The sequence below is a fragment of the Bos javanicus genome, chromosome 10 (assembly GCF_032452875.1).
Source record: "Bos javanicus breed banteng chromosome 10, ARS-OSU_banteng_1.0, whole genome shotgun sequence".
NCBI lineage: Eukaryota > Metazoa > Chordata > Mammalia > Artiodactyla > Bovidae > Bos > Bos javanicus.
Genome location: NC_083877.1, coordinates 478043 through 504648, shown reverse-complemented (window position 1 = coordinate 504648; position 26606 = coordinate 478043). Strand labels below are relative to the sequence as shown.

Sequence of the window (26606 nt, the reverse complement as noted above, 5' to 3'; positions counted from 1 at the left end):
TGCTATTCTTTGGAATTCTGCATTCAAATGCTTATATCTTTCCTTTTCTCCTTTGCTTTTCACTTGTCTTCTTTTCACAGCTATTTGTAAGGCCTCCCCAGACAGCCAGTTTGCTTTTTTGCATTTCTTTTCCATGGGGATGGTCTTGATTCCTGTCTCCTGTACAATGTCACGAACCTCTTTCCATAGTTCATCAGGCACTCTATCTATCAGATCTAGGCCCTTAAATCTATTTTTCACTTTCACTGTATAATCATAAGGGATTTGATTTAGGTCATACTGAATGGTCTAGTGGTTTTCCCTACTTTTTTCAATTTCAGTCTGAATTTGGCAATAAGGAGTTCATGATGTGAGCCACAGTCAGTTCCTGGTCTTGTTTTTGTTGACTGTATACAGCTTCTCCATCTTTAGCTGCAAAGAACATAATCAATCTGATTTCGGTGTTGACCATCTGGTGATGTCCATGTGTAGAGTCTTTTCTTGTGTTGTTGGAAGAGGGTGTTTGTTATGACCAGTGCATTTTCTTGGCAAAACTCTATTAGTCTTTGCCCTGCTTCATTCCATATTCCAAGGCCAAATTTGCCTGTTATTCCAGGTGTTTCTTGAGTTCCTACTTTTGCATTCTAGTCCCCTATAATGAAAAGGACATCTTTTTTGGGTGTTAGTTCTAAAAGGTCTTGTAGGTCTTCATAGAACCGTTCAATTTCAGCTTCTTCAGCATTACTGGTTGGGGCATAGACTTGGATTACTGTGATATTGAATGGTTAGCCTTGGAAACGAACTGAGATCATTCTGTCGTTTTTGAGATTGCATCCAAGTATTGCATTTCAGACTCTTGTTGACCATGATGGCCACTCCATTTCTTCTGAGGGATTCCTGCCCGCAGTAGTAGATATAATGGTCATCTGAGTTAAATTCACCCATTCCAGTCCATTTCAGTTCGCTGATTCCTAGAATGTCGACATTCACTCTTGCCATCTCTTGTTTGACCACTTCCTATTTGCCTTGATTCATGGACCTGACATTCCAGGTTCCTATGCTATATTGCTCTTTACAGCATTGGACCTTGCTTCTATCACCAGTCACACCCACAGCTGGGTTTTGTTTTTGCTTTGGCTCCATCCCTTCATTCTTTCTGGAGTTAATTCTCCACTGATCTCCAGTAGCATATTGGGCACCTACTGACCTGGGTAGTTCCTCTTTCAGTATCCTATCATTTTGCCTTTTCATACTGTTCATGGGGTTCTCAAGGCAAGATAACTGAAGCTGACCATAATTAAGAGAGATGCTTAGACACAATGTACGAGATTAAAAGAGGACGTGGCAAAAGTTGATGTGGAATTCTGGCCCTCAGTAGTTAGATAGAAGAGGTGAGCTTGCAAATGAGATGGAAAGGAGAAGCCAGACAGATGGAGAAAAGCAAGAAGACTGTGGGGTCTCGGGAGTCAGGAAGAGAGGGCCTGTGTGAGGTGGGCAATGGTCAGCATGGTCGATTGCTGAGAAGGAATTAATACACACACAACAAGGACTGAAAGTGCCCATTTTACCTACTGACAAGGTCACCAGTGACCTTAGCACAGTTTCACTGTCATGAAAAGTATAGACTGATGCGTGACAGATGCCAGAACTGAGTGGACTGTGGACGTTATGGGGAGTAAAAAAAATGGAGGAAGTAAGTAAAGACAATTCTGCAGCAACAAGCAGGAAACTCTGACTTGGATAAAAACCCAACATCCTTACAGTACATACAACCTACCCTCCTTCCTGCGTCTGCCACTTCTCTCCTTTCTCACGCCACCCACACTGGCTTCCTTATTCTCTGGATGCACCAGCCTCTGCCCCATGTTTTTGCATCTGATGTTCCTTCAGTTAGGAACCTTATTCCTCCAGGTAAAGAAACGGCTGCCCCCTAACTCTTCAGGTTTTTGCTCAAAAATTATTTTCTCAGTGAGGTCTCCCCTAACTATCCTATTAAATATTAAAATTAACTTCTTTGCCTATGCTTCCTGTTTCCTTCCCTGCTTCATTGGGTGCTTCTTACCATCTGACAGATCACATTTTTTGTGTTTACTATTTACCTCACCCCCTCTCCTAAGAATGCAAGTTTCTTGAGGACAGAGAATTTTGTTTATTTTGATCACTGCTGTGGTCTCAGTGATTAAACCAGCATCCATTACTTAGTAAGCAATCAGTAAATATATGTTGAAAAAAGAAAACATTTGAATAAATAAAATAAATAGCTTTAATATATACCATCAATTATCAACTAGAAAAAAAAAGAGGTTTAAAAAAGTTCCATTCATGATAGCAACAAAATCTGGAGGAAAACATAGAGGAAAAAAAAAAAATAATGTGCAAATATGAGGAAAACCACTAAGTGACATAAAAAAAGACGAGTAAATGTAGAGATCTCTCTTATGAAGAAATTGACTTGAAGAGATATCAATTTTTACTATATTAATTTAGAAATGTATCACAAGCTCAATTAAAAGTCAGTGGAATTTCTACATCAAACTAAAAAGCTTTTGCACAGTGAAGGAAACTATCAACGAAATAAAAGGCCACCTACTGAATGTGAGATATTTGCAAATAATATATCTGATAAGGGGTTAATATCCAAAATATACAAAGAACTCATACAACTCAACATCAAAACAATAAACAATTCAATTTAAAAATGGGTAGAGGACCTGGGCTTCCCTGGTGGCTCAGACAGTAAAGCGTCTGCCTGCAATGCGGGAGACCCAGGTTCGATCTCTGGTTCGGGAAGATCCCCTGGAGAAGGAAATGGCAACCCACTCTAGTCCTCTTGCCTGGAAAATTCCATGGACTGAAGAGCCTGGTAGGCTACAGTCCATGGGGTTGCAAAGAGTCAGATACGACTAAGCGACTTTACTCACTCACTCAGAGGACCTGAACAGACATTTTTCCAAAGAAGACATACAGATGACCAACAGGCACATGAACACATAATAAACACCACTAATTATCAGGAAAATGCAATTCAAAACCATAATAAGATATTACCTCATGCCTGTCAGAATGGCCATTATCAAAAAGACAATAAATAACAAGTATGCATGAGAATGTGGGGAAAAGGGAACCCTTGGCACTGTCAGTGTGAATCTAAATTGCTACAGTCACTACAGGTGAAGTTCCTTAAAAAATCAGAAATAGAATGATCCAGCAATTCCATGCCTGGGCATTTATCTGAAGAAAAGGAAAACACTAATTTAAAAAGGTATCTGAAAGGTATGTTCATCATAACATTTACAATAACCAAGAGGTAAAAGTGAAAAAAAAAAAAAAGCAACCTAAGTGTCCATCGATAAATAAGTGGCTAAAGAAAATACACACACACATATATATAATGGAATATTACTCAGCCATAAAAATGAAATGTTGTCATTTGACAACATGGATGAACCCATAAAGCATTATGTCAAGTGAAAAAAGAGAAAGACAAATATCATATGATTTCACTCACATGTGGAAGATAAAAACAAAACAAATGAACAAACATAATGAGACAGAAGCAGAGTCACAGATACAGAGAATAAACAGATGGTTGCCAGAGGGGAGGGGGTTGGGAGAGGAGGAAAATCGGTAAGGGAGATTAAGAGGTACAAACCTCCAGTTACAAAACAAAGGAGTCACTAGACGACAGGGGCAGCATGCAGAATACAGTCGAAAATAATGTAATACCTTTGTATGGGGACCGATGGTAACCAGACTTGTCATGGTCATCATGTTGTATTGTATAGAAATAGTGAATCATGATGTTGTACACCAGGAACTAATACAATGTTGTAGGTCAATTATACTTCAAAAGCAAACAAACAAGCTCATAGAAAAAGAGATCAGATTTGTGGTTCCTGGAGGTGGGGTGGAGGAAAGGGAAACTGGGTGGAGGTGAACAGAAGGTACAAAATTCTATTAATATAAAATAAACACTAGGAGCGTAAGGTACAGCATGATAAATGTAACCGACACTGTTACATGTCATACATAGAAGTAGTTAAGAGTAAATCCTTAGAGTTATCATCACAAGGAAAAATGTTTTTTCCTTTTTCTTTTATTTTCTATCTATATGAGATGATAAATGTACACAGGTGGTAATTATTTCATGATGTATGCAATTCAAATCTTTATGATCTATACCCTAAACCTATACAGTGCTGCATGTTAATTATATCTCAATAAAACTAGAAGAAAAAAAAATTCAGTGAAACTTCTAAAGTTCTTTCAGGAGAGAAAAATGCCTAGAAATAGTCACGATGTTTTTAGGGGGTGAGGACAGATGAGGGAAGCCAATCTGTATGGAATATTTAACCATATTATGAAGTAACAGTATGAATACAAGAACAGATAGATGAATAAAAGAAAATGCAGGATCTATATGCAGGTGCAATATATATACTTGTAATTATATAATACAGAGAAGGCAATGGCACCCCACTCCAGTACTCTTGCCTGGAAAATCCCATGGATGGAGGAGCCTGGTAGGCTGCACTCCATGGGGTCGCTAGGAGTCGGACACAACTGAGCAACTTCACTTTCACTTTTCACTTTCATGCATTGGAGAAGGAAATGGCAACCCACTCCAGTGTTCTTGCCTGGAGAATCCCAGGAACGGGGGAGCCTGGTGGGCTGCCGTCTATGGGGTCGCACAGAGTCGGACACGTCTGAAGCGACTTAGCAGCAGCAGCAACAATTGTATAATAAAGTATACTTTCAGATCATTAGGGAAAGAATGGATTTATTAAATGGAATTAGAACAAGTGACTAATCATTGGGGAAAATGATGTTTCCTGTCTTGTAAATCATATACACATAAATTCAAGAAGAATTAGATATTTATAAGATGAACCCATAAGATAGCTATAAGAAAATAATATCAATATTTATCTACTGAACTCAATAGTTAGAGACTTCATATGTGTAGAAGTAAAAGAAGAAAGTGATAGATCTTTATGATCTTTCAAATCTTTATGATCTATACCTTAAACCTATACAGTGCTGTATGTTAATTGTATCTCAATAAAACTAGAAGAAAAAAAAATTCAGTGGAATTTCTAAAGTTCTTTCAGAAGAGAAAAATGCCATCTCTTTTAAATTTAAAATTTATGTTTTGCAAAATATATCACAAATTTTAAAGCAAAAATTCAGGGAAAACATTTGCAACCTGATGAGAAATTAATATCCCTAATGTCAAGGACTCCTTATAAACCAAAAAGAAAAATACAAATTCTCTAACATAAAAATGAGAAAATTAACACAAAATTGAGAAAAAATACACAAATTAGAAACAGATAGTCAATAAATAAATGGAAAAAGATGTCCAAATTTACTAGAATTCAAAGAAGTGTAAAATCAAATAATATGATACCAGATGTCAGATTGATGAAGGCTAAAAAAGGTAATAATGTGTAATGTTACTGAATACATGAGGAAGTGGGCACTTTTATAGATTGCTGATGGCAATGTACATTCTGGAAGGCAATTAGTAATATATTAACCCAGATATTCATAGAGGGGTTTATTAGCTTTCTAGTGTTGCCATAACAAAGTACCACAGACTAGGTGGCTTAAACAACAGAAATTTACTTTCTCTCTGTTCTGCAGGTTAGAGGTCTAGATTGAGGTTTTGGAAGAGCTGATTTCATTCTGAAGCCTCTCTCCTTGGCTTGCAGATAACCCTTTGTCTCCATGTGGTCTTCACTCTGCATGTCTGTGTCCTAATCTCCTCTTATAAGAGGACCTCACTCCATGTTGGTTTAGGGCCTACCCCCACAAGGCTCATTTAACCCTAATTATCTCTTTAGTCACATTTTGAGGTACTGGGGATTACAACTTCAACATATGAATTTGGGGTACACAACTGAGCCCACATCAGAAGGGGTTTTGAAAGATGCATATATAAGAACATTCACCACAGCACTGCTTATAAAAGTCAGAAAGTGCGACAGGTAGCCTTCTAAAACTGATCCCAGGCTCCCAGCAGTGGCACCCTTGTGTAATCCCCTCCCCTGGAGTGTCAGCTGGATCTTGGGACTTGCTTCTCAAGGACAGGATACAGCTAACATGATGGATGTCACTTCTGAGATCATGGTACAAAAGACTGTGGCTTCTGTCTTGCTGGCTCGTCTTGTCTGATTGCTCTGGGGAAGAGGAGCATCAGGAAGGAGCAGAGGTTACTTAACATCAACAGTGAGGAAGGAACTGAAGTCTTCTATCCACAGGCTCTCCAGGAGCTGGATCCTGTCAACAATCACTGAGGAAGCTGGGATCTGCCCAGTTGAACCTTGAGATGATTCTGTCTCCAGCTAATACTATGACTGCAGCCCCTAAAGAGACTTCAAACAGAGGACCCAGCTAAGCCATGCTTGGATTCAAGACCTATGAAACCATGAGATGATAAATACGTGTCATTTTAGCCACAGAGTTCTTGGGCTAATCAACAAATAAACTAAAAGTAAAAAGTAAAATAAAATTTCTGTAGAGAGATAACTAGTACAATTTATCAAGCAATCCCTTGGAGAAGGAAATCCACTCCAGTATTCTTGCCTGGGAAGTCACACGGACAGAGGAGCCTGGCGGACTATAGTCCATTCAATCACAAAGAGTTGGACACGACTGAGTGACTAAACAACAACAACAAAGTCAAGTTATACACACACATACACACACACACGCAACATGAACTAATTAATTTTAAATGGTGATATGAGATCCATATTTACATGGTAAATTTACATAACATCGGTTCAGTTCATTTCAGTCCTCAGTCGTCTTGCGACCCCATGAACCGCAGCTCACCAGGCCTCCCTGTCCATCACCAACTTACTGGAGTTCATCCAAACTCATATCCATCGAGTTGGTGATGCCATCCAACCATCTCATCCTCTGTCCTCCCCTTCTCCTCCTGCCTTCAATCTTTCCCAGCATCAGGGTCTTTTCAAATGAGTTAGCTCTTCGGGTCAGGTGGCCAAAATATTGGAGTTTCAGCTTCAGCATCAGTCCTTCCAATGAACACCCAGGACTGATCTCCTTTAGGATGGACTGGTTGGATCTCCTTGCAGTCCAAGGGACTCTCAAGAGTCTTCTCCAACACCACAGTTCAAAAGCATCAATTCTTCCGTGCTCAGCTTTCTTTATAGTCCAACTCTCACATTACATGACTAGTGGAAAAACCATAGCCTTGACTAGATGGACCTTTGTTGGCAAAGTAATGTCTCTGCTTTTTAATACGCTGTCTAGTGAAAGTGAAGTGAAGTCGCTCAGTCGTGTCCGACTCTTTGCGACTCCATGGACACCAGGCTCCTCCATCCATGGGATTTTCTAGGCAAGAGTACTGGAGTGGGTTGCCATTTCCTTCTCCAGGGAATCTTCCCAACCCAGGGATTGAACCCAGGTCTCCCACATTGCAGACAGACGGTTTACCATCTGAGCCACCAGGTGGATCATAACTTTCCTTCAATATGCAAAAAAAAAAAAAAAAAAGATCACAAAATAGCCTGCCTAGTAAAATCCCATTTATATAAATACAATAATATGTTTTAGGGCATAACAAAGAAGATAAAACTCAAGATATCTTAAATAATAAAGAAATGTATTGTATAGCAGGAAGGCTAGAGGCAGGGCAGTTCAATCAGTCTCATCAAGGCTCTAGCTTTTTCCATGATGCTCCTCTCCCTTAAAAGTGTAGTCTTCTTTCTAACATTAATCCCCCTTTGGATCCAGAATCAACAGTTTGTGCATCCTCTTCCTGTCATCTCCCATTTGGGAGGGAAAGAGAGAAGGAGCTGCTTTCAGAAACTCTACCAGAAGAATGTGGAAACCATTTCTAGCAATCTCCAGGACACTTCTTCTAGATACTCATTAGTGCAAATCTTATCTCATGGCCTTTCCTAACTCGAATGCTTCTTAGAGGCTGGGATTTCCCTTGGATGTTCCAGGCTTCCCCTTACATTTGGAGGTGGGACCCTGCCACACAGTCTTGTAGGTTTCTTGTAGGAAGAGGGGCTGCTTGCACTTTTGACATTATTCACCGTGAGCCATCAGGGTGAGGCACCTGGCACAGCCAGGCAGTCACCGAGGAAGCTAGAGTCTCTGGAGGGACGGTTGCTTCTCTGTCATCAGGGCTGCCCTTGGCTCCTCTGTCTGTCAGGGAGGGCAGGGCAGCACGGAAGCCACAGATAGAGCCACTCTGGCTGAAGACAGCCATGATCGAGGAGGGCAGGTGAAGCTAAGTGATGATTCTGGGCCAGTGACATATTCCCTGCAATAAACTTACTAGAAAAATATCCTCCTATAAGACCAGCTGTTTTCTTCCCGTCACTGACCTTCCTAGATGCTTTGTACTTTTCCTTGTCATGTGTGTACTTATTGTGTAAGATCAAATACTCCTTAAGAGAAGAGGTTCTAACACATCCATCTTTGAAGTCTTCTGTGCACACTGTGGGCATTCAATAAACATTTAAAAATAAAAATTGACATTCTTACATTTGCTCTGGTATGACAATCATCAGATGCTATAGGTAATGAAAACTGAGAAGGAATCTAGAAAGTAAAAAACCACTATGGACTAAAAATTACTCCTTTAAGGGAATGTGTATTTTATATTACCAAAATAGGGACTTCAATAAACTAACTTACATGGCAATAGTCTTTGTGTTTTCATCATTTCATGTTATTTTACTGATAATTCTGGAAGTATGTAAGCATACAGTTAGAAGCAAGTTAACACTGGCACAGGAATTTTTCTCTATTTTAGGAATGAGAAAAAAAATCCTATATTGCAAGTGTAGAAGTAGCAACATAATTTTATCTTAAGGTTGTATTAATCCATCACTTCATTCATTCAACACTGATTTAATATCTACGTTCATAGCATTTATGTACAAGGAATAGTATCTCGTGGTGTGAGAACTACAAAGGTATGGTTGTTATAAAGTTTATAATCCGGTAGGTGAAACAAGTTGAAGAGAAGTTACTATAACACAAGTAAATTTTCTTGTTTTGATTCTACTAGTAGTTGAAACTGTTTGTTCACTGTGAAACCTAGTAACCAGAGAGGAATAGTAAAGAAAAGTGGACTATAAACATTAACTTGAAAATATTTTATAACATTTATATACATGTACTACTGTGGGCAGGAATCCCTTAGAAGAAATGGAGTTGCCATCATGGCCAACAAGAGAGTCCGAAATGCAGTACCTGGATGCATCTCAAAAACGACAAAATATCTCTGTTCGTTTCCAAGGCAAACTATTCAATATTACAGTAATCCAAGTCTATGCCCCAACCAGTAACACTGAAGAAGCTGAAGTTGAACGGTTCTATGAAGACCTACAAGACCTTTTAGAACTAACACCCAAAAAAAGATGTCCTTTTCATTATAGCGGATTGGAATGTAAAAGTAGGAAGTCAAGAAAACACCTGGAGTAACAGGCAAATTTGGCCTTGGAATATGGAATGAAGCAGGGCAAAGACTAATAGAGTTTTGCCAAGAGAATGCACTAGTCATAGCAAACACCCTCTTCCAACAACACAAGAGAAGACTCCACACATGGACATCACCAGATGGTCAAAACCGAAATCAGATCGATTATATTCTTTGCAGCCAAAGATAGAGAAGCTCTATATAGTCAGCAAAAACAAGACCGGGAACTGACTGTGGCTCAGATCATGAACTCCTTACTGCCAAATTCAGACGTAAATTGAAGAAAGTAGGGAAAACCACTAGACCATTCACATATGACCTAAATCAAATCCTTATGATTATACAGTGGAAGTGAAAAATAGATTTAAGGGCCTAGATCTGATAGACAGAGTGCCTGATGAACTATGGATGGAGGTTCGTAACATTGTACAGGAGACAGGGATCAAGACCATCCCCATGGAAAAGAAATGCAAAACAGCAAAATGGCTGTCTGGGGAGGCCTTATAAACAGCTGTGAAAAGAAGAGAAGCGAAAAGCAAAGGAGAAAAGAAAAGATATAAGCATCTGAATGCAGAGTTCCAAAGAATAGCAAGGAGAGATAAGAAAGCCTTCCTCAGCGATCACTGCAAAGAAATAGAGGAAAAAAACAGAATGGGGAAGACTAGAGATCTCCTTAAGAAAATTAGAACATTTCATGCAAAGATGGGCTCGATAAAGGACAGAAATGGTATGGGCCTAACAGAAGCAGAAGATATTAAGAAGAGGTGGCAAGAATACACAGAAGAACTGTACAAAAAAGATCTTCATGACCAAGATAATCACGATGGTATGATCACTCACCTAGAGCCAGATATCATGGAATGTGAAGTCAAGTGGGCCTTAGAAAGCATCACTACGAACAAAGCTATTGGAGGTGATGGAATTCCAGTGGAGCTATTTCAAATCCTGGAAGATGATGCTGTGAAAGTGTTGCACTCAATATGCCAGCACATTTGGAAAACTCAGCAGTGGCCACAGGACTGGAAAAGGTCAGTTTTCATTCCAATCCCAAAGAAAGGCAATGCCAAAGAATGCTCAAACTGCCTCACAATTGCACTCATCTTACACGCTCAAAATTCTCCAAGCCAGGCTTCAGCAATACGTGAACCGTGAACTTCCAGATGTCCAAGCTGGTTTTAGAAAAGGCAGAGGAACCAGAGATCAAATTGCCAACATCCACTGGATCACCGAAAAAGCAAGCGAGTTCCAGAAAAACATCTATTTCTGCTTTATTGACTATGCCAAAGCCTTTGACTGTGTGGATCACAATAAACTGTGGAAAATTCTGAAAGAGATGGGAATACCAGACCACCTGACCTGCCTCTTGAGAAAACTATATGCAAGTCAGGAAGCAACAGTTAGAACTGGACATGGAACAACAGACTGGTTCCAAATAGGAAAAGGAGTATGTCAAGGCTGTATATTGTCACCCTGTTTATTTAACTTATACATAGAGTAAATCATGAGAAACGCTAGGCTGGAAGAATCATAAGCTGGAATCAAGATTGCCAGGAGAAATGTCAATAACCTCAGATATGCAGATGACACCACCCTTATGGCAGAAAGTGAAGAGGAACTAAAAAGCCTCTTGATGAAAGTGAAAGAGGAGAGTGAAAAAGTTGGCTTAAAGCTCAACCTTCAGAAAACGAAGATCATGGCATCTGGTCCCATCACTTCATGGGAAATAGATGGGGAAACAGTGGAAACAGTGTCAGATTTTATTATTTTGGGCTCCAAAATCACTGCAGATGGTGACTGCAGCCATGAAATTAAAAGACACTTACTCCTTGGAAGGAAAGTTATGACCAACCTAGATAGCATATTGAAAAGCAGAGACATTACTTTGCCAACAAAGGTCCATCTAGTCAAGGCTATGGTTTTCCCAGTGGTCATGTATGGATGTGAGAGTTGGACTGTGAAGAAAGCTGAGTGCCAAAGAATTGATGCTTTTGAACTGTGGTGCTGGAGAAGACTCTTGGACTCTCTTGGAGAGTCCCTTGGACTGCAAGGAGATCCAACCAGTCCATATAAAGGAGATTATCCCTGGGTGTTCATTAGAAGGACTGGTGCTAAAGCTGAAACTCCAATACTTTGGCCACCTCATGCGAAGAGTTGACTCATTGGAAAAGACTGATGCTGGGAGGGATTGGGGGCAGGAGGAGAAGGGGCCGACAGAGGATGAGATGGCTGGATGACATCACCAACTGGATGGACATGAGTTTGGGTGAACTCTGGGAGTTGCTGATGGACAGGGAGACCTGGCGTGCTTCAATTCATGGGGTCTCAAAGAGTCGGACATGACTGAGCGACTGAACTGACGTGAACTGAATTGATAGCTTGAAAGTGTCAGAATAAAACCATATGAACAACTGCCAAACATTTTTTTTTCATAACAACCAGAATACACAATTACAAATATTTTTTTTTAATTTACTTCATCTCATAACCTTTTCAGGAAGCAGCAGAAAACCTAACCAATGGTTCAATGTTTTTGAAAATACTACTAACTAGATGGTATTGAAGCTGACTGGATAATAACAACTCCCAGTATAGGAAAACTATGGATTTATCATTATGGAGAAGGAAATGGCAACCCACTCTAGTGTTCTTGCCTGGAGAATCCCAGGGACGGTGCAGCCAGGTGGGCTGCCGTCTATGGAGTCACACAGAGTAAGCAGCGGCAGTAGCAGCATGGATTTATCAGGGTCAGTTCACAAGCAAACACCAACAGTTGCCCAACGGGACTAATTTAAATGGCATGCTTTTCTCAAAGAACATGCTACCAACAAAATCCTAAACTAGTACCAGCAGTCCATAAAATAAAAATATTTCAGTCATTACCAAAAAAAAAAAGATTTGTTAAAATCACTTTACAAAAGAAGACTGCTTGAAGAGGTTTGTGTGACTTGCCTAAAGTCATACGACTAGTTAGTTAAAGGGGCACACAACCCCCATCAAGGTAGTATACTAGATTGTATAAAATGCACACAACATGGATGTTCAAATATAAATTCCTCAGCTTCTTTTTTATGAAGCATAGTTGCTTTACATGATTTACAATGTTGTGTTAAAATGGTATATAACAGTCATTCAGTTATATACATATTCTTTTTCATATTTTTTCCATCATGGTTTATTACAGGATATTGAATATAGTTCCCTGTGCTATAAAGTAGGACCTTGCTTTTTAACTTACACGTAGTGTATATCATCTGAAATGCTGGGCTGGATGACTTACAAGCTGGAATCAAGATTGCCAGAAGTATCAACAACCTCAGATATACAAATGATATCACTCTAATGGCAGAAGACAGAAAGTAAAGATGGACTAAAGAGCCTCTTGATGAGGGTGAAAGAGAAGAGTGAAAAAGCTGGCTTAAACAGTCATCAAGACAGTATGGTACTGGCACAAAGACAGAAATATAGATCAATGGAACAAAATAGAAAGCCCAGAGTTAAATCCACGCACGTATGGACACCTTATCTTTGACAAAAAAGGCAAGAATATACAATGGAGAAAAGACAATCTCTTTAACAAGTGGTGCTGGGAAAACTGGTCAACCACTTGTAAAAGAATGAAACTAGAACACTTTCTAACACCATACACAAAAATAAACTCAAAATGGATTAAAGATCTCAACGTAAGATCAGAAACTATAAAACTCCTAGAGGAGAACATAGGCAAAACACTCTCAGACATAAATCACAGCAGGATCTTCTATGACCCACCTCCCAGAATATTGGAAATAAAAGCAAAAATAAACAAATGGGACCTAATTAAAATTAAATGCTTTTGCACAACAAAGGAAACTATAAGCAAGGTGAAAAGACAGCCTTCAGAATGGGAGAAAATAATAGCAAATGAAGCAACTGACAAACAACTAATCTCAAAAATATAAAAGCAACTCCTGCAGCTCAATTCCAGAAAAATAAATGACCCAATCAAAAAATGGGCCAAAGAACTAAATAGACATTTCTCCAAAGAAGACATACAGATGGCTAACAAACACATGAAAAGATGCCCAATATCACTCATTATCAGAAAAATGCAAATCAAAACCACAATGAGGTACCATTTCATGCCAGTCAGAATGGCTGCTATCCAAAAGTCTACAAACAATAAATGCTGGAGACGGTGTGGAGAAAAGGGAACCCTCTTACACTGTTGGTGGGAATGCAAACTAGTACAGACACTATGGAGAACAGTGTGGAGATTCCTTAAAAAACTGGAAATAGAACTGCCTTATGACCCAGCAATCCCACTGCTGGGCATACACACCGAGGAAACCAGAATTGAAAGAGACACATGTACCCCAATGTTCACTGCAGCACTGTTTATAATAGCCAGGACATGGAAGCAACCTAGATGTCCATCAGCAGATGAATGGATAAGAAAGCTGTGGTACATATACACAATGGAGTATTCAGTTCAGTTCAGTTCAGTTGCTCAGTCGTGTCCGACTCTTTGCGACCCCATGAATCGCAGCATGCCAGGCCTCACTGTCCATCACCAACTCCCAGAGTTCACCCAGACTCACGTCCATCGAGTCAGTGATGCCATCCAGCCATCTCATCCTCTGTTGTCCCCTTTTCCTCCTGCCCCCAATCCCTCCCAGCATCAGAGTCTTTTCCAATGAGTCAACTCTCTGCATGAGGTGGCCAAAGTACTGGAGTTTCAGCTTTAGCATCATTTCTTCCAAAGAAATCCCAGGGCTGATCTCCTTCAGAATGGACTGGTTGGATCTCCTTGCAGTCCAAGGGACTCTCAAGAGTCTTCTCCAACACCACAGTTCAAAAGCATCAATTCTTTGGTGCTCAGCTTTCTTCACAGTCCAACTCTCACATCCATACATGACCACAGGAAAAACCATAGCCTTGACTAGACGAACCTTTGTTGGCAAATTACTCAGCCATTAAAAAGAATACATTTGAATCAGTTCTAATGAGGTGGATGAATCTGGAGCCTATTATACAGAGTGAAGTAAGCCAGAAAGAAAAACACCAATACAGTATACTAACGCATATATATGGAATTTAGAAAGATGGTAACAATAACCCTGTATGCGAGACAGCAAAAGAGACACAGATGTATAGAACAGTCTTTAGGACTCTGTGGGAGAGGGAGAGGGTGGGATGATTTGGGAGAATGGCATTGAAAAATGTATAATATCATATAAGAAATGAATCACCAGTCCAGGTTCGATGCAGGATACAGGATGCTTGGGGCTGGTGCACTGGGATGACCCAGAGGGATGGTATGGGGAGGGAGGTGGGAGGAGGGTTCAGGATGTATACCTGTGTATACCTGTGGTGGATTCATGTTGTTGTATAGCAAAACCAATACAATATTGAAAGTAATTAGCATCCAATTAAAATAAATAAATTCATATTAAAAAAAGAAGCAAAAAAATATCATCTTGCAAAAAAAAAAAAAAAAAAGCTGGCTTAAAACTCAACATTCAAAAACTAAGATTGTGTTACCCTTTCCCACCACTTAATGGCAAATAGATGGGAAAAAGTAGAAGCGGTGACAGATTTTATTTTCTTGGGCTCCAAAATCACTGCAGATGGTGACTGCAGCCATGATATTAAAAGACACTTGCTCCTTGGAAGAAAAGCTGTGACAAATCTAAACAGTGTATTAAAAAGCAGAGACATTACTTGGCCAACAAAGTCTGTATATTCAAAAATATGGTTTTTCCAGTAGTCAGGTATGGATGTGAGAGCTGGACCATAAAGAAGGCTGAGAACTGAAGAACTGATGTCTTTGAACTGTGGTGCTAGAGAAGACTCTTGAGGTCCCTTGGACTGCAAGGAGATCCAACCAATCCATCCTAAAGGAAACCAGTCTTGAATATTCATTGGAAGGACTGATGCTGAACCTGAAGCTCCAATACTTTAGCCAACTCATTGGAAAAGACCTTGATGTTGGGAAAGATAGAAGACAAAAGGAGAAGAGGGCATCAGTGGATGCAACGGTTAGATAGCATCATCAACTCAATGGACATGAACCCGAGCAAACTTTGGGAGATACTGAAGGACAGGGAAGCCTGGCATGCTGCAGTCCATGGGGTTGCAAAGAATCAGGCACAATTTAGCAACTCAATAATAACAACAAATACAGTATTAATAGTTGGTATCTGCAAAATCCCAACCTCCTAATTTATCCCTCCCTGACCCCCTTTCCCCTTGGTAATCATATATCTGTTTTCTTCGTGAGTCTGTTTCTGTTTTATAAATAAGTTTATTTGTATCATATTTTAGATTCCACATATAAATGATATCATATGGTATTTGTTTTCTTCTTTCTGACTTACTTCACTTAGTATGACAATCGCTAGGCTCATCCATGTAGCTACAAATGGCATTGTTTCCTTCTTTTCTGTGGCTAAATAATATTCCATTGTATACATATGCCATGTCTGCTTTATCCACGCATCTGGTAATGGAAACTTAGGTTCTCATCTTCTTCTAAGTTGGACAAAACCTAATAATATTTTTCTAAATATTCTAAAGTGTTTGAAATGACCATTACACATGAACAGTTTTATGCATTTGATCAATATTTAATAAGTTTCTATTACATGCTAGGCACTGAGTCTATAAAGACAAAAGACAAGAAACGTATATAGGCTTTGCCTTGACTGTGGGGAGCAAAGAATTGGAAACAGTGGGAATACCACACGTGAGCGGTGCTGGCCTAGGAGTGTGTGTAAGGCCCTGAGACACGAGAGGAAGTCTCCAGAGAGCAAGAGCTGCGTGAGAACTAAGTCTAGAAAAGTGAGAAGGTGGTCATCACACAGACAAGGACAGGGGGAAGAGCACTTAGAGAGGGAGCTGCAAGTGCAAAGCACTGACGCTGGAACAGCTGGGTGTGCTGGAGAAGGCAGTGTGAACAGTCATGTCGAAGGCGGTACAGTGACCGTGCCAGAAGGCCCAGGGGCTTCTCCTCAAACAGCCCAAGGAGCAGTCTCAACTTATCTGCACGGAACAGGCAACTGTTGAGAACTTTATGAAGCGCTGCCTGCTCAGTTTTATGTTATATTGATAGAGAGATGACTTTAATGTCCATGTAAAGTGGCCTGGAGGAGCAAAGCTGCAGGTTATGACACCAGGAGAATAATTCTAGTGAGAGATGAAGGGACTTTGGAAATCAAGAAGGGGGAGGGAGACGAGCAGTACTGATTTTTCCCTTTGCTTATGATAAATATAAAAACTGCTTACATGTTTTTAGAGGAGTAAATATTTCCCCAACAATATTATCACAATGATTTCCACTCTGCTTAACACGAGGTACACTCAGGTTAGGGCTTCCCCTGTGGCTCAGCGGTAAAGAATCCACGAACAATGCAGGAGATGCAGGAGACGCGGGTTCAATACCTGGGTCAGGAAGATCCCCAGGAGGCAGGCATGGCCACCCATTCCAGTATTCTTGCCTGGAGAATCCCACGGACAGAGGAGCCTGGAGGGATGCAGTCAATGTGGTCACAAAGAGTTGAACACGACTGAAGCAAGTGGGCATGCACACACACTCAAGTTAAGACTCTACAGTATATAAAACAGTCAAAGTAAAAATCTTGCCTTAAAGCACTAACCTCTAATGTAGAATATTCTGTTAAGCTTATCAGTCTCACACTAAACACACTCCTGATTTTTTGTAAATAAGTGAAAAATTCTGACATTTAAAGGAAACGTAGTCACACTTTTACAAAAATGCCCTCCATAGGCTATCTACGTTTTTACCTCCTTCATCTGTATCACAAATATATGTGTGTTGAACTTTTAAATAATAGACAACGGGTGTCTTAATCTGTGACACTTGCCATACTGTTTCATAAATGCCCAATTAACACCAACATCAAATCTGAGATGCATTTTCAAGTATCTTCTACATTGGGATGTGAATATTTAAAAAATTAAACAAAGAGCTCATCTAGCTATTCTGCCTAGAATTTTCCAAGCAGAAGTTTCACAGCGAAATTTTCAACTGAGGGCTACACTTAAACTCAGCTAACAACTGTCACATCAGACAAACAAATTTAACACTTACTGGTCCACCTAGCAATTGGTTCCATTTACATTTTCACTCTGTTAAGGGAACAGGGATCCAAATATTTGAACAATGAATAGGTCCAGAAAGTCCTTCTGCCTACCAACTCTTTTTCTCCCATCAGTTAGAGTCATCAATAATCAATTGCACGACTTCAGTAATTACTTATTTACATATTTAAACTGACATTTTGAAATGACAGTGAGAAGCTGACAATTAACTATTCTCTAAGGAAATGCCCTTTCTCTCTATATGGTTTCTACTCTGGGACTGACACTTAGAGAGGTTTTCAATTTACCAAACAATGGAGAGTCTCCCCAGCTGAGACCCCCATGTAAATTTATTCAGAATGCAAATAACCTCAACTTCTGTACCAAGAATTTAAATGCCATCCCCACTGATGCTAAGAAGTCAGTTTTAAAATGAAAATTCATCTGCACCATAGACCTTGGATAAATTAAACAGGAAATAACTGTAAGGCTTTAAGGGTTTTAATAGGTTTTCTTGTGATAGCTGTGCAGCATTTATGGGGGGAAGAAAAGTCGTTAAGGAAAGGCCACCAGGTGCATTCTTTTTCCTCAGAGGCTCTGTTATCTTGGCTCTCTGTCTTAAAATAGAGATGGTAAACTCCTGATGCAAGAATCAAATGAGGTAAGGTTTAGAACAATTGATTGTAAACTATAAAAGCTTCTATAAGCATTTGCTATTATTACTTTAGATGTTCACTAACCTGGCTACTCCAAATTAAAAAACTATAAAACAAAGGGCTGGTGGAAAAAACAAAACTGTCCTGAAAAATATATTTACTAAAAGTGCATGTGAACAAACTGACCTATAGATTCAATGCAATCCCAATGAAACATCTCAGCTGCCTGTGTTGAAGAAATTGACAAGCTGATCCTAAAATGTATAAGGGAACTTAGAGGACTAAGAATAGCCAACCTTAAAAAGAGAAGAACAAAACTGGAGGATTCATACTTCTCAATTTGAAAACTTAAAACAAAGCAACAGTTATCAGAATAGTGTGGTACTGGTATACGGATGGCACACCCACAGACAGAGAAGAACTGGGAGTCGAGAAATGAACGTTTATGTTTATGGTCAATTGGTTGGTGATAAGAGAGTCAAGAAAATAGCAAAGAATAGTCTTTTCAACAAATGGTACTTGAACAACTTGATAGCCACATGTAAAAAAATGAACTTGGATCCTTCTTCACACCATACACAAAAATAAACTCAAAATGGATCACAAATCTAATGTAAGAACAAAACCTATAAAACTCTTAGAAGAAAATAGGAGTATATCTTTGTGACTGTGGATTACCCAAAACTTTCTTAGATATGACACCAAAACACAAGCAACTAAAGGTTACATAGTGTATGATTCCATTTACATGAAATATCCATAACAGGCAAATCTATAGAGACAGAAAGTAGATTAATGGTCGCCTAGAGCTGGGGAGGTTGGGGGGAGTGAAACAGGGGAGTACTGACATCATAACAATATTAAATCTTCCTAACCAAGAACACAAGATGCTTTTCCTTTTAGCCAATCATTTTTAATTTTACTAGAGGAATGTTATGATGTAGATATGTCATCAGGAAAACAGAAATGATACTCCTTAGTTATGGGATGTGCATATGTGCTCAGCCACTTCAGTCATGTCTGACTCTTTGTGACCCCATGGAATGTAGCCTGCCAGGCTCCTCTGCCCACGGGATTTTTCCAACCAAGAATACTGGAGTTAGTTGCCATGCCCCCCTCCAGGGGATCTTCCTGACCCAGGGATTGAATCCACATCTCCTGCATTGCAGGCAGATTCCTTATCCACTGAGCCACCTGGGAAGCCCAGTTATGGGGTACTGGATGATTTTGATTTGATTTGATTATATATTTTCCAAATTTTCAGCAACAAAAATATCTTTTATATAACTAGGAAGAAGTTATTTTTAAAGGAAAACATATAATAAAATATACTTACATTTAAAGTATCTCATAAACAAGGAAAATGCCTGAAAGATTTTTCAATATACATGACATACCACTGTTTATTCTTGGTTATTTATTCATCAGAATTTACTGATTGAGGGCTATATGGCAAATACTGTGCTAGATCCTGAGTGTACAGTTGATAAAACATGATTCTGTGCCTCATGAAGGCTATATTTAGTGGGAGAATGACAATAAATTGGCAAACAAAGCAATAAACAAATGCAATTACAAGCTGAAAAGGGTTCTTTGGAAGAAAGCCATTGGTATTATGATGGAGAATAATGCTGGGGTAGAGATGACTCACTTCATTTATTATTTTCTTATTTTGGTGACACCACTCAACTGGTAGGATCTTAGTTCCCTAACCAGGAATTGAACCCAAGCCCTCGGCAGTGAAAGCAGAGTCCTAGCCACTGGACCCCCAGAGAAGTCCCTAACTCACTTTGATACAGTGGTCATGGAAGCTCTCTCAAAGGCAATAAAGTCTGAGCTGAGGTTTGAAGACTAAGCCTAAATGAAACCGACGGTTTATGATATTTGTCAAAATGTGCAACATAAACAGTTTCTTAAGCTGAAGGATAAAGACAAAAACCTTAGAATTCCAAAGGGAAATTAATGTCAGCCAGTAGAGTAAAACCACCATCTCCAATCACAGGATATCTAGGGACTGCAAAACTCAATACCAGAAAGTGTGGCGTGAAGTCATCGTGAGGTTACTGAAGGCGCCAGCAGAGCCTGCAGCGGTCACCGTGCAGCCCAAACCCCTCCATCTTCAAGCTGTGGCTTGGCTCTACCTCATGGCAGTTTAAGTATCTATGGGAATGATTCTGGATTCCCCTGGAAGCCTCGGAGTTCCTGGGCAGCAACAACAATTCCAGGAATCTCCAGTTAGATAATATCTTTTTTTGTCAGTTTGATGGGGAAGGCTGGGCCTAGAGGATATTTAAGACACAAAGCCCTAACTTTTTATCTCCCTTCTTCCTGAAAATGGTATGCCTTGACATGTCCCCAGGGCCTCAGGCTCTCTTCTCCTTATCCCTTCTCTGAACCCAATACCTCCAGTTCACTCCTCTTTGAAGATGAGGGCTAGGGTAAAGGACTGGAGCCAATACAGTTGAATTTGGGTTAATATGGGGAGTTTTATTACATGTATTGGTTGCCACTTGCCTACCCAATATCCATTTCTCACTCTTAATAACCAAATGGATAACATGCTTCCTTAAACTCTACTGCATGTAGAGTTTGACCAACATTACGTCAATTAAGGGATCTGGGAAAGTTGTACAGGCATCATCCACTTCAGCTTCCTCTTACACTTTTCTCCCCAGAACTTGGAGATGAAGCTGGAGACACAGCAATCATTTTAGGACTGTGAGATAACCATGAAGATGAATGCTCCATGTGAAGAATGGTGATACAGAAGACAGAAAGAAGCTACGCATTGATCCCATTATGGAGCTGCTGCCTAAGCCTGGCCAGCCCACCTCCAGACTTCTAGGTATTACAGTCAACCCTTATTTGATTTATATATTCTATTACGTACAGCCCAAATGAAATCCTAACAGATACAGCTATTGATGTTAGCACAAACTTCATATCTTTTAAAGAATTCAAGGTTTTAATTTAGAAAGCCTAACTCTCAAATTTAATATAAGAGAAAATTCACAGCATTCCACACCTTACCACACACTATAGAGAGGTCAGTAAAGTCATTAAACAGTGGCAGCACGAAGAAGTCACACTGGAAATGGAGTCATTTTCATTAACCTCATTCCTCCAGCATACCAAATAAACATGTGCTCCAGGAAAACTGTGCTTGCTGTGTAAAGACACTTCTGGACAATAATCTTTGCTTCCTCCTCTCAATGAAATTGCTACCCTGAACTCCTCCTATACGGAAATTCTGTGACAGCCTAAAAATAACTGCCCACAGCTAAAGTTTTGGCTCTGCAATACGTGAATCGTGAACCGTGAACTTCCAGGTGTTCCAGCTGGTTTTAGAAAAGGCAGAGGAACCAGAGATCAAATTGCCAGCATCTGCTGGATCATGGAAAAAGCAAGAGAGTTCCAGAAAAACATCTATTTCTGCTTTATTGACTATGCCAAAGCCTTTGACTGTGTGGATCACAATAAACGGTGGAAAATTCTGAAAGAGATGGGAATACCAGACCACCTGACCTGCCTCTTGAGAAACCTATATGCAGGTCAGGAAGCAACAGTTAGAACTGGACATGGAACAACAGACTGGTTCCAAATAGGAAAAGGAGTACGTCAAGGCTGTATATTGTCACCCTGCTTATTTAACTTCTATGTAGGTACATCATGAGAAATGCTGGACTGGAAGAAGCACAAGCTGGAATCAAGATTGCCGGGAGAAATATCAATAACCTCAGATATGCAGATGATACCACCCTTATGGCAGAAAGTGAAGGGGAACTAAAAAGCCTCTTGATGAAAGTGAAAGAGGAGAGTGAAAAAGTTGGCTTAAAGCTCACCATTCAGAAAACAAAGATCATGGCATCTGGTCCCATCAGTTCATGGGAAATAGATGGGGAAACAGTGGAAACAGTGTCAGACTTTAGTTTTGGGGGCTCCAAAATCATTGCAGATGGTGATTGCAACCATGAAATTAAAAGACGCTTACTCCTTGAAAGGAAAATCATGACCAACCTAGACAGTATATTAAAAAGCAGAGAGATAATACTTTGTCAACAAAGGTCCATCTAGTCAAGGCTACGATTTTTCCAGTAGTCATGTATGGATGTGAGAGTTGGACTATAAATAAAGCTGAGTGCCAAAGAATTGATGCTTTTGATCTGTGGTGTTGGAGAAGACTCTTGAGAGTCCCTGGACTGCAAGGGGATCCAACCAGTCCATCCTAAAGGAGCCCAGTTCTGGGTGTTCATTGGAAGGACTGATGTTGAAGCTGAAACTCCAATACTTTGGCTACCTGATGCAAAGAGCTGACTCATTTGAAAAGACCCCGATGCTGGGAAAGATTGAGGGCAGGAGGAGAAGGGGATGACAGAGGATGAGACAGTTGGATATCATCACGACTCAATGGACATGAGTTTGGGTAAACTCCGGGAGTTGGTGATGGACAGGGAGGCCTGGCGAGCTGCAGTTCATGGGGTCGCAAAGATTCGGACACTACTGAGCAACTGAACTGAACTGAACCACTACTGAACATACCTTCCAACTTTCAAGCAGATATATTAAAGTGATGTAGCTCAAAGGATAAAGTTTTTTCCAACTTTTACTCCAGTGAATTTCTACCTCCCTCTAAAATTCCTTCTTTAACATCATGCCCTTATAATGCTTCACCTTCCAAAACAAAGTTCTCAAGCAAAATTCGTTATCCTTCAGGGTCCACACAGACCCCATTCAAAATAATATGAACATTTATATAGAAAGTGTATTTAAGATAAAGTAACAATATTAATAGGATTAAAGGAAAGGAAGGAGAGAATTTCGATCGTTTTCTATATGCACTCTTGCCCATATGAAATTAATATTTTTTTGCATTCTAACATGAAGAATGCAGATAGCTTATATTATTGCAAATGAGATAATGCCCTTTCAGGTAAGGAAATAACAACAACAAAAAAACTAAACTATATGATGAAATTTTTTTATTCTGGAACCAAAAAAGGGAAAGACTTCCAGATGAAAATATATACAAGGTCACCTGGAGTTACATATTTCTTTCATTTCAGGACATAATTACTCCATAAAGTGTTCTGATATCTTTCTAATGTTTTCCAATGAAACTTCAAAAAAGTAATAAAATTCAGCTAGGAATTGTCATAATTGAGTCAAGTCCGAAAGAATTTTGTCTTTTTTTCCCCATACGTCTAATCACCTGTTTCAGAGATTTTTTCTTTTTTAATTTGGGGGTGGGGAGGGATCTCCTACTCTCTTTCTCTGTGTAAGCAAGTACAATCAGTAGGAGGCACCCTGGGATTTTCAGAGTATCTTCACCATCACCAAAACAAAGGCTTAAAAAAAAAAAAAAAATGTAGCACACAATTTAGGCTGCCTACCCCTTTGAAGGCAATTCAAATTTCGGCGCGTACAGGCTTCAGCGCCCAGTGTCGACCTTACATATAAGCATTCTGGAAGACGTTAAGATTGCCTTCCTCACCATCAGTGTGGCAGAGTAATTATTTTGCCAAGCCTCGCCGCTTGATGTTGCAATACCGCCCCTGCAGGGGAGCTGGAAGCCAGCACAGCGAGGATTTGAAGTGATCACGCAGAGGCGCCCCGAGGCCCCTCGAGAGGCTCACCTGGTTAGAGCCCTGAGCAGGGATAGGGAGTAGGGTCTATATTCCAGCCTCACCTCTCAGCCCCCACTTTGCGCCTGAACGCTTCGCTCCCCCCAGGCTAAGAGGTTTAGATCAGTACTGAGCGGCAAACTATTAATACGCTCACTTTGGGGGCTCCGAAGTTTGGAACTCAGGGTCTCTGTGGCACACGAAAGTTTTTCACAGCTTGTTTTTCTGCTCAGCTCTGTCGCTGAGCGTGCATCCCTCTCCCGGTGCGGTCCCGGGTCTGTCCGCCGAGCAACCGGAGAAGACCGCTGCCCGGTGGCCACAGCGTCTTGACACCCTAAGGCTGCAGGGCAGCCTCTTCTACCTGGGCAAGCAGCCAGCACTCGTTTCCCCAGAGGCAGGAGCGCTCCCAGTCCCGGGGGAGGATCCGCATCCGAAAGAGAGGTCTCCCTGTGCCCAGACAAAGGCAGCGCTGGGGAAAGTTGCACCAACCGGCACCTCCAGAAGACGAGTTGAGCAGCTAGCTCCTCGGCCTCCGTGGCCGAGCCGGCGACGCGCTCTCAGAGTCGCGGGCAACTTTTCCCGTGAGCTTCGGAGCAACTTGGGGGGAGTTGGGGGCGAGGGGGCAGAGGAGGGATCTCGAGCAGCGCGGAGAGGCGGGTCGCGCCCCGGCCCGTCCCGCGGACCTCCCCGAGTACCTGCTGATGTAGCCGTCGCCGTCGCCGTCGCAGGTCTGGAAGAGGCGCCGCATCCTCTCCTCCTCGCCGGTGCTCGACGTGTCACTGCTGCTGCTCCCGCCGCTGGCGCTCCCCGGCGCCGCCGCCGCCGCCATCACGCGCCCGCCTCCGGCTCGGGAGGCGGAGGACGTGCGGCAGCGGGAGGAACCCGCCGGCGCGCACGGCGCTGGCCGCGCACGGCGCTGGCCGCTCCCGGCCCCAGCCTGACTGACGACGGAGCATGCCCAGTGGCCGCCGGGGCGCTCCGGGCGAGGGATTCCACCGCTCCGGGTTTTGTTCGGGCTGGGAAAATGGGCGCTCTGCAATCGCTGGAGCAGGTACCTCAGGGGAGAGGGAGGAGGGGGAGATGGCTCGTGGAGGTAGGGAGCTGGGGATGGTGACGGGCGGGGGGCGGGGGCGGGGTCCTGGGCAGGGGGATGAAAGTCTTGGTTTGATGCAATCTGCCCAGAGTATCGTGGTGGGACTTTAAGTTCAGTTTTGTTTTCCCCAAGTCAGGTGGTCCAGCCTGGGCCTTTGAGGTCGTTATCTTCTTTTTCCAGGCCCGAAGACTCCTTCATTCCCAGCCCAGGTGCTACACCTAAGGTGAGTGAGTGAACCCTCAGAGTGTGCTAGCCAGCCCTGGTCGCTGCAACTACATGGGAGACCCTGAGCAATAACTGTCTAACTGAACCTAGGCAACCCCCAGAGATACTAAAAGGGTTGTTGTTTTAGGGCATAAGTTTTGAGGTGGTTTGTCATGCCACAATAGTGAAAGTGAGAATCGCTCATTCGTATCCAACTCTTTGCCACCCCATGAACTATACAGTCCATGGAATTCTCCAGACCAGAATACAGGAGTGGGTAGCCTTTCCCTTCTCGAGGGTATCTTCCCAACCCAGGGGTCCAACCCAGGTCTCCCGCATTGCGGGCAGATTCTTTACCAGCTGAGTCACAAGGGAAGCCCAAGAATACTGGAGTGGGTAGCCTATCCCTTCTCCAGGGGGAGGGTCTTCCTGACCCAGGAATCGAAGCCGCGTCTCCTACATTGCAGGTGGATTCTTTACCAACTGAGCTCTCAGGGAAGCCATGCCACAACAGATAATGAAACACATCCATTGGCCTTGAGTCTGTCTGCCAGGTCAGAAGGAAGATGTCTATCCTCTTCTCTCCTGCCTCTACGCCATTCACCACCTATTCCTACTTTAGTTCTTTTTAATTTTGTACATTCCCAGTATTTCAGAGCACTTATAATCTTATGATGAAGTCTTTTCTCATCTGAGAAAAGTCTTGTTAATATATCCAATAATGTTTTCTTAAAAGATGGTGTTGGCGATACAGATATTCCTGTCTACTTGTCTCTAATGCCCAATTTTCAATAAATAAATATTTTAAATCCTTATTTTTCCAATTTTTCATAGAATAAAACTTTTATTATTGCCTGACAAGGAACAGTCAGACACCAGTTGTTACCTTCAAATTCTCCTAGAGAGTTGATAATGGGTGGGGGTGGGGTGGGGGGGGGAGGATAATGCACTCTTATAAATATGCATGAAGGTTCTGGAAACCCAAACAGGTTTCCAGGATCTGAGCAGATCTCTTCCTAACCACACCCCATTGATACAGAAAGTGGAGTGTAAACCTCAACTGGTTATATCTCAAAGCAAAGAATGTTTTTCTCCTGAGAGAACACATGCATGACAGCTCTGGGAGGTTTAAATTTAAATCATCTTGAATTAAATCTGAACACTTAAAAAGTGGATCTTGACACATTTCCTAAACAACCTTCCTTCATGCTTGAGTAACTCAGAAATGGCTGAACAGATAGGTTCAACTTTCCAGAAAAGAATTTGCTTCTGAGCTAATATGAAGCATATGAAATTTCAGCTGAAAAGGTTACTAGGAGAGGGAGAAACTTGTAAGACATTGAAAATGGAGATGCAGTATGAACATAAAGATGATAAATGTAAAGTAGGAGCTTGGAATGAGAGTGATACCCATAACCATAAATCTAACAGTACTGGTTATGTCATAATTTCAAAGGTTTTATGTATTTATCTGCGATGAGTGCATAGCTCAACATTGCTGTTCTTAT

At 41.1% G+C, this 26606-nt stretch overlaps 1 protein-coding gene across 1 annotated transcript in view; it reads right to left on the bottom strand.

Annotated features, from left to right (window-relative positions):
• Positions 1-24735, bottom strand: part of MCC (MCC regulator of WNT signaling pathway) — a 524409-nt gene extending 499674 nt beyond the window's left edge. The window contains exon 1 of the mRNA XM_061429887.1: positions 24497-24735. Within this exon, the coding sequence (XP_061285871.1) occupies positions 24497-24630 (134 nt within the window). The 5' untranslated portion in view covers positions 24631-24735. The remainder of the gene's footprint in view (positions 1-24496) is intronic.
• Between the last annotated feature and the right edge of the window lie 1871 nt (positions 24736-26606).